We start from the raw sequence: 15,422 nt of genomic DNA, 5'->3' as shown, positions 1-15,422 counted from the left end.
AACTACATTCATGTCCTTGGTTGTCTGACGTAAGACCGAATGTCTCTTAAATGTGAGAGGTTATACAGCAATGTATGTTGAATATAAATAAAAACTATGTTATAAATAGGAACCGCTTATTGTCTTTTCGTGATAAATGGTGTTGGTGAGAAATGCTGGCAGCAGAGCAAACCACCCTGCCTTCCTTAAAAAGTGAAAAGAGGAAACAAAAAGACGTGGCAAACTTTGTTCTCGGGTTTTCTTCATTTTTTCCTTTTTTTATTATTTTACAGCAGAAAGAATATAAAGCATTCAGAAAACATCTTCCATATTTTAAGGGCAATTCAAAACGTTTTGCATGGCTTCAGCAGCTGAAATCTCTTTTTTTTTTTTTTTTTAACATATCCATCGAGTCAGTGACGCTTGTACATGCACAATTACAAAAATAAAACTTACAAACAAGAGAAGGGGAGAAAAAGGAGGTAAAAGCAAAAACACATTGGGAGAACCAAGAAGAGATGAAACTTTTAAGGGCAGGGGCTGGGAGCGGAGAAAAATTGGGTCACATAACAGGGAAAGACAGAGAGAAAGACAGCTATAGAGGAGAGGAAAATAGATCTAACACTAGTTCACATGCAAAGTGTCGAGGACCCATGACTTTCTATCAAAGCAGGGCCTTTTTTTTTCTTCTCGGTTTGGAATTGATGAAAACGTGCAGTTCGGTAAAGGGTGCCATATAATTGCTGTCCATAAACTACTGAATGCTTGTCTTGCAATACTGGCATTTGCATAAGAGTAAGTCGACTACATGTGTCCAATCATTTTAAACTTCACTAGGTCTATAGGTCTCCACAAAATAGTTCTTTATTGCTCTGTGTCCACGAGTGGAATATGTTGTAAAACTGTTTCTGTTCTGTTGTCCTGATGTGCCTACCTTTCTCCGGTTTGGGTGCTTGGGGGGAAAAAGAAGAGGAGGAAAGGCAGATTCCCAGGTCAATTCACAGAACGTCTTGAAATTGAATAATTCTATATACTAATGAAGAGTGCCTATCAGCTAACCTGTCATCCCATTCATAAATGGCAGTAAAAACAAGATTTGCAGGTGAACTTTTCATATAACTACACTCTTAATCTTAAATACTTCTACACTTTGTCACTTAGATAAATTAAAGGCCTAAAGAACCGGCCAGAATTGTACTATGATTTGACAGGCTTCTATGAAAGAAAGTCAAATCATTTATCTTAATGAGCTATATATAACAGGACTTTATTCCAGGGCTCCACTGGTGTCTGTAATGCTCAGCGTTACAGAGAGGAAAGTGGATATCATTTCATAGTCATTCATTTTAAAGACTTCAGTGTCGCGGCGGTGAACCTGTCAGTCCCAGATTCTTTACCAGAAAGCACTGCTGAAAGGTTCGCCTATTTCAATTTCAGCTTCTTCTGCTGTGAATCACGTGTCCTGCTCTGTTTCCTCCTCCCCATTTTGGCACCCTGAGTAAAATACAGAAGGGAGGTGAACCAGTCCCTCAGCCTGTCGAAGAGCAATGCTGCCTTCATGCTCAGCGTACGAATGAAACTGACACCTTGACATGTCTGCATGTGTGCTGTGCTGTGTCTTGTGCATGTGTCTGTGTGTTCCGTGTGTCACTTAATATTAATACTTGCTATACATACTGTCACAATGGTCTCCAACCTTGTCCATTTTGTCCTATTTGAAGTTGGGAGCACACTGATCGAATCTAAATGAATTTAAAAAAAAAAGAAAAAAGAAAAAAAAAAGTAAAAGTTCTAAAAAGTTAGAGCTCGGCCTAAAAAAACAATCTTGTCGTCATGCTTCGCCATGAAAACGTCAGCAGTTACTGAGCATTTAAACAGTGGCTCATTTGTGGGCTTTCCCGTCTGCCCTCCGGTCACATGCCCTCTGTCTTTCTGAGTTCTGTGACACGTCAAACCAACGTTCATCGTTTTACAGAACAGTAAGTCTTTTAACAAGTCTATCTGACTACCGATTCTAGGAAAATAAGCATGCTTTAGGTGCAGTTCTTTCACCCAGTTAACTATTTTACCCATGCAAGCATAATAAATCCTTCTCCGTTTTTGCCACAACATTGCATCGGCTATGCATTCGAAACCACAGACTAGAGGATGAATGCGAGGCAACAAACCCCAGTAGTGGCATTTCTAAGTGTGGTTTTAACAAGCTGTCCCACTAGATAACAGAAAAGAAGGCAGAAAAAACTAAGGTAAAGCTTAGCATGTTGACAAGCCGGAGTGTTGTGGTGATACTGGTGTGAGCGGGGGAATATCATGTTGGTGTGTGTAAGGTGGCGGTGATCATGTAGAGGATTCAGCACTGTTGGTGGGTGACCATGTTCTCTAAGTTTTGCCTCAACCTCAGGTACATTGTATGCATTCTGACATTGGATTCGTGTGATCAGGATATGAATAGGCACTTTCTACATAAACACTCGGGAAATGAAATTTACATATCAGGCGTGTGGAAAAACAACAAACAAACCAGTCATCTGAGGAAATAAATACCTATTTAGCCTAGTAATTATTGAACAAACATGACAAGACGTCGATAAACAAAAACTCAAGTTTTTCTGTGGCACTTGGCTGAATAATCAAATGGCATTACTTGGATACAGAATACATTTTCTGGTAGGAATATATTATAGGAATTAGGCAGCAACCAATAGGCACCTTCTAAACCAGCAGCTCATGTGTACTCTCTCTAAGATTGTTCCTAAAGCCCAATCAAAAACTGCTAAATATGTAGATATCTTCTAATGTGCAAGACACATTTTCTGCCTCCTAAATAATAAATGGCACCAGTGCACTGTTTTACACATTACAGTAATCGTAATTTTGGCTCATTGAACCTCCATCGAGGCAAGTGACAACTTCTAGTGCTGTCCTTCTGTGTATAATCATTTTAGCACCTTTGACAGTTGGAACAGTTCATTTTGTAAATATTTTCAGCTGCTTGACAAAGAAATCCAGTCATGTACAGTATGCTACACATCTTTGTTCTTTTTGACATGGGATGCAAGGTCTATTCAGACCCTGGCAGCCTTGCTCAAGGAGGTTTTCTTCTATCAAAACATACCGTGTCAGGACAATTCTGTCACCAGTTTACTACTTCATAAATAAATGCTTGCTGCAACATACTGCACATTTTACAGTAAAGAGGTGAGTTCAATCTTTCTCAGTGACAGAGAGTCATTACATGGATCACTTTACAGGGACACCATGCGCAAGGCTGCCAACCTTTTAAGTTCAGACAAGAAACTTCAGCAACAAATCACATTCCATTTGCAATGAAAACAAAAATAAAACTCAAACAGTATTCAGTGATGGTCAGATGCTTCAGTGGAGACATGAGAGACTTAAATGCTTTCTGCTTAAATACGACCCCCACCCCCACCCCTGCAAACTGTGTGCCTTATTGTTCTACTGATCCTCGGCCAGTTGTGATCTTATGGTCTTCAGTGCTAGTGTGTATTTCACTGTATGATTATCTGTTCTGCAAAAAATTAACTTAATTCTCTTCTTAAGCTATATAGCATTCACATACCTTGGCACCATTGGCAAAAAATTCTTGGTAGCCCAAAACAAACAAATGAAAAAACAAGAAAAAAGAAAAAAAAAAGAAAAATGTAAACATAAACATACTTGTTATCAGATAATTTTGCAGACTTCTCCTAACTCTAAATACAGTATTTTTTTGTACTTTTTTTATATTGCAATAGTATCATGCTTTAGCAAAATGTTCTTCTCAAGAACAATCAAAATAAAATAAAATACTCTAATAGTGAAATAGTTTTAATTTTACAGAGCATAGCCACTACTGCTTTTGTTGTTTTTTTCCCTTTTAACTCTGTTCATACTTTTCATGCACATAGCTCATTTTTATCCCAGGTATTTACACTATTTACAAACAATACAACCATACTTCTTAGGCATTCAAACAAAACTATACAAATATTCTGTTTTTGTCTCGTACCTGTTTTTGACCCATTTTTAATGAATAAAATAATATATTTCTAAAATACAATCCCCTTTGGGTAAATGTTTTTTTTTTTTTTCCCCTACGTACTTTCAGCCTTCGTTATATACAGAAATCGCTCAATTGTCAAAAATATGGATTTGTCAAACCCCTATTTTGGGACAAGCTTAGGGACCCCTCAAAGAATCTCTAAGACGTCAAGGCAATGTATGTGATCTTCCCCTCAAAAGCCTTAACAGGCTCTGAAGTTCATTTAAAAAGAACAGTAATAACCATGACCATTACAACACAAATAGGCAAGTTCTTTTCACTTGTTGGGTTTCAGAGGAGCAATCAACCGAACGAGGCAAAATGAAACAACATAAAAAAAAGATGAAGGAAAATACAGGGATAGCTTCATTACTGACATGGTAGAACTCATGGGGGGGGCGAGATGGAAACAAAAAATGAAATCAGAGGATAGGCTGAAAGACGAGACCATACGCACACAAGCAAAGACTTTTCTTGCCAAGAAGCCATGCATTTTTTCTTGGTAGGATTCGACAACATAGAGTCTGAAGATACAGATCACCAATACATTGGACATGATGGAAGAAATACATTGGACAGTATGGAACAAATTCAAGTAATAAAGTGGCAATATATACGATAAAGCATAGGGTTTTTTTTTTTTTAAGAAATGGCAAAACAGGAATACTTTATCCTCCATCTGCATCTGTATGGTTAAACCCCCCCCGACTACATTCATTTGTAGCTCCACCCGTGTGGGCAGACTGTTGGGGTAGAGCACAGTGGGACAGGAGGAATTGTAGAGCTGACTGAACAATATGTGATCTACAGCAGTGGATAGAAGTGGGCGTGTGGGTTACCAATATATCTGGTAAAAAAAATCCTTCTTCAAATGAATTGATTGGTCACTTAAAAAATTATGAAATACAATTAGAGCCCAGAGTGTTTTCTGCATGGTCTCCCTATCCTCTGAGATCTTCTGCAGCAGCCTTAGTTTACGTCTCTTCAGGTCCTCACGTGTGACGGACCTCCTTGGACTTGTCCTCGGTTTGCTCCCTTCACCGTCCACAACCTCTTCATATCCAAAAGACAAAACAATCCATGAAAAAGTGCAAAAAATGCCATTAAGCAAATGTTCTGCACCCCCCCACCCCGACCCTTTTAGTTTATAATCCGATAGGAGTTGCTGCTCTCCGACCAAAATCAAGTCAGTGGAAAGAATAGATATGTGAAAAAATGCTGTTGTACATGTAATAGTAGTTGAACCAGTAACACTGCAGTAGTAGTAATATTTGCAGTGATTGCATTGATGTTTTTTTTCCATTTCTCTTGTAAAATGTCTCGGGTACAAACAAAAAAGAAAAGAGGAGTCAGGAGAGTGATGTCACATCGCGAGGGGGCTCTTCTGAGGGGTCTCATGTTCCCTGGCCCTTTTCAATTCTTTCACCCTGGAACACAGAGAGAGATGGGAGTCCATGAATAGAGCATCTATGACTGGAGTTTCTAGTTGCAAGCTGATCAAGACACACACAGGCCTGACAGTATCACTCTGGTCAGACAGAACTAACAGAACAATATCATCAATTACAGCCCAGATCATCAGGGAGTGCAGGTTGTTCTGTGAAAGAAAATGTTGGTCAAGATTGAAGTGAAGTTGCACTTTGGAATGAACAAAAGGGAGGAGGTCAAAGAATCATTACCATACCAATCTGTTGCATTTGGGATCAACTTTTTTTGACAAAATAAATAAATCTCATCATGAAATACATTTAATTTTCAAAACAATATGGTAATATTATAATCATTATAATTACAATCATTCTAAATCAATATTACTCATTTCAAAGTGACACTTGGTACCCTGAAACACTAAAATGCAGAGTCTGACACCAGTGGTTCACAGCATGATGTGACTACTCCTTTAATTAATGCCAATTATAATGTAAAACTGTTCTTAAACATTTTTAAATAAACCCTATTGAGTGACGAAAAGCATAATTAATTGCACTTAAGGTTAATGCTCATGGCAGAGCTCAAAAGAACTGTCTGAAAGGACTAACAACTCTTTCCAAACAAGTCTGTCTTTGCAAGGAAAGAAGAAGAAACTGATAACTCCAGGTCTCCATAAATGCAGTTCACAAAAGAATACAACCAAAAGCTGGCGTGGGTTCATAGAGGAGACATGTGTCTCAAGTGTATGAGCAAAAAGAGGTCAGCCTACTGAAGACAGGGCACTCTATCCCCCCGAAATTTGATTTCAAAACATCAACTACCATTAAGTAATGGATTTAACCCTTATCTTATTCTTAGCAGAAAGTACCCACTGCAACATTTATGCATTGAAGAGATTCTGTGTAGATGCATTGTGTTCATGTGTGCAGTGTGTTCATGCTTGCGTTTGCAAACACTGCGTCACATGTGTGTTAGTGTTAGTGTGTGTGTGTGTGTGTGTTGTATCCTCTCATGCTGAGCTGGAGTAATCCCCGGAGGTATGAATCCATTTCAGCTCTGTGTTTTGGTCCCAAAGGGCAGAGGAACGTATTGTTTGTTTTTCCACTGTGACCTATATGCTATCACAGCTTCCTAACCTATATCTCAGTTCAGCATACAAGCCCGCTTTAATAGGTGGTTACATTAATAATTTCACCTGCTCTACCCTCTTTCATTACAGCAAACAGCAGATATGAAACATAAAACAACTGTAAATGAATGTCAACAACAAGGAGGTTAATGATTTTATGACAATAATCAAATGCTTAAACTTCTTTAAATGTTGTATATGATATTCTGAGCACGTTCCCATTCAGGTGTATCTTTTCGTGCGATATCTTTTATTTACTTGTTTTGTTTCGTGGGTATAGTACATTCAACATTTTGACAATTTTAGTAAATGGAAATTAGAGGGGTGAAGCGCCCCCTCTCAGTCTGTCGAGTGGCTAGAAACAGGACACACAGCCAGTCAGACAGACAGACAACTGATTGAGAAACAGCAGGCCCATAGCATGCCTAAAGGTAGAAGAGCAAGGCCCATAGTTATCACCACTCGGCATGCAGCAGAATAAAACATGATGGAAAACACTTCCCGCTTTCTCAAACTGGCTTTTTCTGCATAACCACACAAAACTGAAACAAAAGAGAAAAAAAACAAAACAACCATGAACTGAAAGTAATTTCCAAGGAGAGAAAAGACAGAGATTAAGAGAGTCAGAGAGGTGCCTGTTAAGTGTTGCAGTGAAATCGTCATTCATAAGCATTTTGTTAGTTTGAGATAGGTTCTGCTCTAAATCTGAGCTTCTCAGTCCACCTGTGGCTCCAGTCGGCAGCCTTCATGCAAGCAGGCATCAAGCAACAGTGATGGAGAAGGAGGTAGGGTGGGTCGAGGGGATGGGAGAGAGAGACAGAGAGCAAAAGAGAAAATGAGAGTGAGGGAAGGGAGGAGAGAATGCGAAGGCCGAGACCTCAGGAGGAGATAATTGTATTATTAAAGAGTGAGAGACAGCGAGGGAGATAAGAGGGAGAAAGAGGCATACAGAATAAACAGAGAGGGAGGAAGAGAGAGAGAGAGAGAGGCACGAACTGAGTTGCTGAGGCTGCACTCACCCGCTTGAACAGTCTATGGTCCATCAAGGGGCTTGGCATAAACAGCAAAACAATACCAGACAGCTATTAGCACACAGTAGGCACTGTGGAGGAGGGGGCGAGGAAAGGTGGGGGCCAAATACAGTGAGGGGGAGGGGTGGAGCTTAGGTGTTGGAGACATTTCTAACCACCCAATCGTCCAAGAAAAACAAATCAAACATGTAAGAATAGATGGACAAGATTATAAAATCAGTGGTACTGTGTCTTACTGATTAGCTCAATGGGATTTTTTTTTTTAGACCATGAACCCTTGCAGTAAATCTGAATGTGACATTTTATCCAGCCTATGTAAAGTAGTGTGTGTTATTGTCTGTACTGTATGCATGAGTGAGTGTGTTATCATGTGTGTGAGACAGTGTTGGGTTCTACCTGTGGCGGCAGCGACGCAGGAACCTCATGATCTTCCTGGCAGCCTGATCCTGCCTCTTTGTGAGCAGGCTACCTCTGTAAAACACCACAAAGAGAACAGTGTCAAACTGTTTGTAGAACAGCAATTGAAACTGGCATATATGTCAACTGTGTTGTGCTAGTCACTGTTGCTCTTTGTTATCGGAGCAGAAAGAGGCACTTGAGAAGAGACAATCGAGCACGTCACACCCTCTGGCCAGTCACATATGGTCACAAAGAAAGGTGATTAATACATATAAATCACTACAAATTCTTACGTTGAACCTCTTTAATATGAATGTGAGTCAATTTTCATCCTTTAGTGAAAATGGGTATTTCTTAATGTACCTTGGATCAGGGGTTGAACCAGCTGACCACATTTCTCACTTGTCTACTATTTTCTATGTTCCTGCACAAACCAAATCTGCTGTCTGAGGTGGTTACTGTTTCCTTTATCCCAGTTACATACCATGTAACTGCACACGTTTTCAATTCACTGGCTTCTCTTTGCTGCTCATTTAACATCCTTAATTTGCTCCTTTGGATCCAAGGTTTGCTGGAGGGAGGTTGGATCTGGTAAGATGGATGGCGGTGGTTGGAAGCAGTAGTTACCAGTGATAGAGTGTACACTTATTCAACTGCTTAATTCAGTAAAATTTTGAGTTACCTCTACTTTAGTCAAGTATTTCCATTTTGTACTACTACCACTATAGAGTTTTTGAAAGTAAGTAAAGTACTTTTAGTGCACTAGATTTGTTTGGTAAATTTAGTTACTACTTACTTTGAAGATTGCAAGCTGCATCAGAGCCATATTAACACATATTTAAATATTGTTTACTACTTTTATTGGCAATTTGATGTTGAATATCAGACCAATCATTCTGTGTATACATACATGTTAATATAGGGTTAGGGTTAATATTAGAAACACTGAGACGTTTACTCAAGAACTATTTGTATGGGTGCATTTCCATTTTACCCGAGTAACATTTGTAAGAAATATTTTAGTTTTCACGCAAGTATGATTTTGAACACTGTTGGTTACTGTATTCATATGGCAGGTTGTTTGTGTGAGAGCCATTCTGGTGTGATGGGGACATTTATCAAAGGCTATGGGTTTAAATTGAGAGGTATTTTTGTATTGCCTTAATGTAATGTCTTTTACTTTTTGGTACTAACCGTCAGACGTCAAGGTGGAACTTTGTTATTACCACATTGTGGTGGCTGGCCTGGTTGACCTCATTAGACAAAGCAGATGTTTAATAGTCTTGTTTTTTTGCTCAGGGAGGTTCCTGACTGAGTGAAATGACCTGCAGGTATCTAAGGGGCAACAATGATAACAGCTGGTTGAATTCTTTAAAGGTTAAGAAAAGGTGCTTTAACACTTCATTTCTTATCTCATTTGGTATAGGGTATATGGGACCACACTTTATGAAAGGAAAGGAGATAATGTCATCCCACAATTCCTTGCAGCCTGAGTGTAACACCACTTGCAAACCACATGCGGAACAAATGAGCATCAGTGCAAAATCAGCTTGATTTCATTCTTTCCTCTTCAGGTTTACGAACTGGCTGCAAGCCACACGGCACCATAATGAACCCCATGCCCTGTTCCTGTTTCATTACTGTCACTGGCATTGATAGTGAATCTATACAATTCTGTCTCCTTTTACTACAATAACATAAATAAGGTGCCAGCTTGTTAGAAGGAGATCACAAGGAGCTGAACGTTTCAGGTAAGAAAACTCACCATCTCTACTTACTGTTGGCTGAAAAATGTAAAAATTCATAACTCCTAACACACCCATCTTTTACCTGAATGGTTAAGTTTGCAATCTGATCTCTAGCACAAAGCTGATGGTTTGTTTACGTGACATGACAAAATGCATAATTAGCAGAATCAGTGTGGACATCAGCTCGCACGCTGTCAGGACACAGTGTAAGTGCAGACAGATTCTCTTAGCACTGTGGTTGTCTTTTTCTAACTCCTTATGAATTCTCCTCCACATCTTTCCTTGACCTTGTAACATTTTCCATTGAGGTCTAGGAAAAGTGTTTAGGAAAGGACATGGGATGTAATTATTTCTGACTATTTGATGGTTGTCTTGACTGAAGTGAGAGGTTGTCAGCTGATTACGTTCACTTGGGGCCAAGGTCCTAGCCTAAGTGACTACACCTGCCTCGTTCTTTGACAGCTGACATCCACCCAGCATCACTTTTTTTGTTTCCACCTTTAACACTCCCAAAGAATGCACTGCTTTTTTTTGCTGAGCTCCATTGTTAATTTGTGTTAACCTTGGTTTTAATCAATTGGGCTTGTTGAAGTATGTGTGCACTCTGCTTCTTGTCACATTCCTTGAGCAAGTTTGTGAGAGTATATTCCAGTAGTGTCCGAGTCTCTACCTCAGTTTGTGCTGCACCAGGGCAGCAGCAGCCCCGCGGTGGTGGGGCTTCAGCCTGCCAAACTCCTTGTAGCTGCGGTAGTATTGCTGAATGAGCACGGCAGCCCTCCTGCTCTGCTGGAACTTCTTCTGTTCGTGGTAGCTGCGGAATTTACTCTGGATAAGGATGGCGGCCTGCGTCATCTTCTTATAAAGTGCATACTGCCAACGAGAACAAAAAAAACATGTCACGCTTTACCGTGTATGAATACTGCGTTAGTGCTAAGGGTTCAATCTGCGTTAGAAGAACACAACCTGAAGTTTGGCAAAGAATTCAGCAGCTGATAGAGAAAAACATTTACCTTCAAGGCTATCCATGTTAGCTTGCAAACAGAAGAGGGAAAAGACTGTGAATGATGAACTACCATACTCTAATGTACTCTGTTTGAAAATGTTAAAATCCTCATTAAATACAGTGTTTAGATAGTTAACTCATGAATATATCTGTGTCCTCAAAGACTATGCTATTCACTAACTACACTAGAACAAAAGCACTTATCCGATGTGACCTCATTAAGGACACACAGTGCTCTGGTGGTGCCTACCTGTTTGTACTTCTTGTAACAACGTTGAATAACAGCAGCAGCTACTTCCTGTTGCTCTCTGAGCGGCCGCCCCTGTTGGAGAGTAGAGTGGGATAGGTCAGAGGTCACAGTAAAACCTGCATTTTGCCACAAAGGATATTGGTGGCTCTGTCAAGTCTCCCTGACGGTCTCCTGGTGGCCGACATGTGAAAGCCACCCTGGCACGAGTCCACCCCAGTGGGGAGGAACAGTTGAGCGACAGAGAGCCAAACGTCCACCTCAGAATCAGCTGGTAGACAGACATAACAGATGACTGTAAACGACAGTGATCAGTTTGTCATTTGAAAACTCATTAAAAGAAGCTGGGGGGCGGATAGCAAGTTGAGGAATGGGATCGGGCAGGGAGAAAGGACTGGTGTGTGGTGAGCTAGTTAAAAACAGGCAGTAGCAGGCTCCATACATCTAACTAAGAGAGAAACAGAGACAGAGAGAGCGAGGAGGAGAACATAAGCTTAATTGTGTCTACTCGGAGCAGGGGTACAGGGGGCAGTGCAGTCGTTCCTCTAAGCAAGGCCATGCTCTGCTCAAGGCACCTTCCCATGCTGAAACCACAGGGGCATATTTGGATATATTTTTTGTTTATGCTGTTTTGTGTATATGAGCAGAGGAACAGAGAATGAGACAGAGATAGAGATAGAAAAATGTGAATAATATAAACATGATTAGAAACAACTTAACCCCTGGCAAAAGATATCAATCAATCACAACCCTGAACTTTACTGCAGAAATCAGAGCTCCATAGCTTGGAACCAAATCAAAGTGAACCCTTCAACATTCCTCCAAAAGCCAAAACCATCTAACAGTACCAGTCCTAACAGTACAACCCTGTTACTGCGGGCTGCAGTACACACAGCATATGGCACCCGAGCGCCGAGCCTGTACCTTGTACTTGCGGAAGGCAGTTTGGACTAGTCGGGCAGCCTCATACAGCTCTCTCTGCTCTGGGTCTGACAGAGTCAGCTGGGCCAGGTCTCGCTCCACCTTGCTGTTGGAGGCATTGATGAACTCACTCCAGTCAGCTGGGGATGGAAGTGTAGATCTCTCCAGGGGCCCCTCTCTCAGCGGAGACCCCCCAGGACTAAGACTGGGGTTGGACGATGGGGTTAGGGGTTCATTATACAGAGATCTAGGGAAGGTAGAGGACATAAATTTGTATTCATTTTGCATGTTTAGCGTGGGCATGTGCAGCTGTTGAATAGTACACTTGTGGTGGATCTCTTTGGACAATACCACAGTGCAACAAAGCATTGAAATAACACATAATGTGTATCTGTTGCTCCCCTGCCCACAATTCTCCTCACCGTAGGTGTATGATACTCGGGAGCTGTTCCACATCTCCAAGATAGTTGGCCAGCCAGTTCATGGTGTTGCTGACCCCTGACGTGTCTAAGGGCACAGAGTCTGCTGCTGTGAAGTTCTCTCTTTTGATTCTCTCCGGCGTTGCTTCAATGATGTGCTCAGCCAGAGTCATCATATTTACCTGTTTCATTGTGACAAACAAACATGACCTTGTTTATGCTTTCTCAGCACATATTTTAGGGACTGCCTATTTTTGAGATTAGAAATAGTCTCCACATGCAATCTAATAATTTGGCATGGTGATTTTTTTCTTTGCGGTAATACCAGGGAAGAGTACAATAATGATGAGAGTGATACTGTTTGGAAATTCCTAATCCAGCTTTTCATCTATTGGTGCAGTAGTTAGATTGAGATAGATGGCTGGAAGAATCCCCTGGCTATGGAAGTGGATCAATAGGGAGAGTTTATTATGCAGTGATAGTCATCGACAGAGTGCCAGGTTGGCCTGGTGTACACTGCCTACCCAGAGCAGAAGAGACATAAAATACGTGGCATTATACTATAACGTCCAATTTAAATGTGTTCTTCACTCGTGGCAGTGTAATTGTATGCAGCTTTTTGAAGTGGTGCCATTAAAATATCCATTCATCATTCTGATAACATATGTAATGTAAGGCTTCTATTTTCATACATGTTCACTCAAAAAGTATTTTAAAATGTGTTTTTTTGCTCCAAGTTTTCACATTTGCTGCAGAAAGAAGTCATGCTATGTAATTCTGTGATGCAGGTATTCAAACCAACAGCAAAATCACTTTGAACCTTTAGTCTGTGGCTGTAGTTGTCCCAGGTGCTGCACATTTAGCTGACTACAAACATCACAGCTGTTTTTCTAATTCTCACCTGCAGGTCATTCATCTGCGTGAGACAGTCCTGGTTCTCCAGATCTTCCCGATAGGATAATAGTTCTGCATCAGCCATTTCTCTGTCTGCCATCACCAGCATGCCTAGCTGCTCCCTCTGACGTAACCGGTTGACCAGTTTCTCCTTCCCCAGGCTGCTGCTTCCACTGACCCCAAGCGTCTTCCTCCCCAGGCTGCTGCCGGAGAAACTCTCTCTGGAGGTCCATCTGGTTGTCCCCGTGCTGCCTCCTGTAGACAGGCTCTTGTCTGAGCTCAGGCCCTCCGAGGACAGGCTCTTGGGGCTGGACGACAGCTTGTGGAGCTGTTGCTGCTCCAGGCTCAGAGGAACAGACATGGCCTTGTCAGGCCGAGTCTGAAACAGTTCGGGGTTGGGTTTATGCTTTTTAGCTAGTGGGAGGTCTCTTTGGCCCTCACTGCTATAGTAGTTGGAGGGCTCTGACCGGGGCCTTCTCAAGTCTGCAGAAAATAAAACATGTAACTATTAGTTGCATAACACACTTGTTTTATGAAAGTCTGTCAGCTTAACTAGTTTTTCTCCAAGTACACAGTGAGAGAAAGAGTATTGTACTGGCCTGGATTGAGGCTTGTCGTGCTGGATGTGGTTGTAGTGGTGGCAGGACCCCCTTTCTTGCCGCTTGGTGCTACTGCACTGTTGTTTGCCCAGCTGACCATCCAGCTGTCTGTGGTGGGGGTGTCGGGGGCTGGGGAGAAAGACATGCGAGTTGTGGGCGGTAGAGGGGCTGGTGGTTGCTGTTCTTCCCGTTGTAGCTGCTCCAGACATTCAGCTAATTTGGTATGGCCGCGAGAACGGGCAATCGAGAGGGGTAAGCGTCCCAGGGAATCTGGGATGGCGAGGGCACGTCTGTCCCATTTATACAGGACCACCGCTGCTTCCAGGTGACCCAGTGCACATGCCCACATCTAGATAAAAGAAAGCAGCAAAGAGAAACAGAGTTTTATGTCTATGTCACCAGCGATCGCACATACTAGGATTTTCTTTGTTATTAATCAAACTGCTTTAAACATGTTAACTTCAGCTGTCTTACCAAAGGTGTGCAAGAGAAGTGATCCACATTGAGAGGGTCCACTTCTAACTCCAAGTCAATACTATCAGCGTGTTTGGTGCTGGATGTAGGAGAGAAAACAATTAGCATCTTACGGCTATTTAGTGTGGCATACACCAATTACAAACTAAAGCACCATTATACTCTATGTAGAGCCTTTGGTACTCACCGCCACTTGATGAGTGTCTGGATGAGGGTGGCATAGCCTTGGCCGGCAGCCAGGTGAAGGAGTGTCATGCCTCTGAAGGTCTTGGAGTGGATTAAATGTTTGGACTTGGCCCAGCAAGCTCTGCTCATCATCTTCTCGCAGACCACCACGACGCGGCTTTCGAAGGAGCTGCTGGCCTGCATCTGGCCAGATACACACTGACATACACAAAAGAGGAAATCATTGTTTGTTATATGTGCAAAATCACTCAATAACGTTATACTACTTGTTATGCACTACTTTTGTCAATCAATAGTGACAAAACACAATGTGCCTGAAGTGTACTGTCACATGCAGAATGACTGGCTTTAGGATGAGTAGCGTGATGTGGCTTTTTACCTGTGACTGGCTGTTGTTGCCCCCACCTCCACCCCCTCCGCCTCCGCCGCCTCCCCCCCCTCCTCCTCCTCCTCCTCCCCCTGTTCCTCCCCCAGCTCCGCCACTCCCTGCACTGCTCGGCTGCTGGTGGCTGGCCATCTCCGCCATCCTCCTCTCCATCTGCTCCAAGCGCTCCAGGATAGACATTCTGAACTGGTTATCTAGGCAAACGGTGGGACACAGAAGAACACGTCAGCATGCAAGTAGCAAGTGTGCAAAAAAAATGGCTGTCTTTGCTATAACCAGCACAAACAACCCTGTGTCCTGACAAGACAAATGATTACACTGTATGCACCACAAGCTGCACCAAATATGTTGCACTGAGCAGCAATAAGACTGTCGCAGTGACTTGGGGTTTAACACCACGAGGCATGCAATCAACCATTTAGGAACAAATGCATCCTCTGAGTCTTTTTCTGAGATGCTGCAAAGCTGCTTTTAGCTACAGCACAAGAGCCCTTACAATCATTATTAATCCCATAATGTGAGGGAAAACAAA

The 15,422-nt window shown here is 41.9% G+C and overlaps 1 protein-coding gene across 5 annotated transcripts in view; it reads right to left on the bottom strand.

The window, feature by feature from the left end:
• Positions 1 to 360: 360 nt before the first annotated feature.
• camta1a (calmodulin binding transcription activator 1a) overlaps positions 361 to 15,422 on the bottom strand; it is a 287,515-nt gene continuing 272,453 nt past the window's right edge. For 4 of the 5 annotated variants that reach the window (XM_037104951.1, XM_037104953.1, XM_037104952.1 and 1 more), the window contains 13 exons: positions 14,885 to 15,084; positions 14,507 to 14,703; positions 14,320 to 14,398; positions 13,846 to 14,194; positions 13,254 to 13,729; positions 12,356 to 12,534; positions 11,937 to 12,180; positions 11,016 to 11,087; positions 10,773 to 10,793; positions 10,433 to 10,632; positions 8,012 to 8,086; positions 7,604 to 7,634; positions 361 to 5,451 (listed from right to left, as the gene is read on the bottom strand). In XM_037104951.1, coding sequence (XP_036960846.1) covers positions 5,419 to 5,451; positions 7,604 to 7,634; positions 8,012 to 8,086; positions 10,433 to 10,632; positions 10,773 to 10,793; positions 11,016 to 11,087; positions 11,937 to 12,180; positions 12,356 to 12,534; positions 13,254 to 13,729; positions 13,846 to 14,194; positions 14,320 to 14,398; positions 14,507 to 14,703; positions 14,885 to 15,084 — 2,156 coding nt within the window. In that variant the 3' untranslated portion in view covers positions 361 to 5,418. Of the gene's footprint in view, positions 5,452 to 7,580; positions 7,635 to 8,011; positions 8,087 to 10,432; positions 10,633 to 10,772; positions 10,794 to 11,015; positions 11,088 to 11,936; positions 12,181 to 12,355; positions 12,535 to 13,253; positions 13,730 to 13,845; positions 14,195 to 14,319; positions 14,399 to 14,506; positions 14,704 to 14,884; positions 15,085 to 15,422 lie in introns of all 5 variants that reach the window. The other variant, XM_037104955.1, reaches the window with a different exon arrangement.

Source organism: Acanthopagrus latus, chromosome 7 (assembly GCF_904848185.1).
Source record: "Acanthopagrus latus isolate v.2019 chromosome 7, fAcaLat1.1, whole genome shotgun sequence".
Classification (NCBI taxonomy): Eukaryota; Metazoa; Chordata; class Actinopteri; order Spariformes; family Sparidae; genus Acanthopagrus; species Acanthopagrus latus.
Note: the sequence above shows the minus strand (reverse complement) of the source record. Positions and strands in the feature narration are given on the sequence as shown.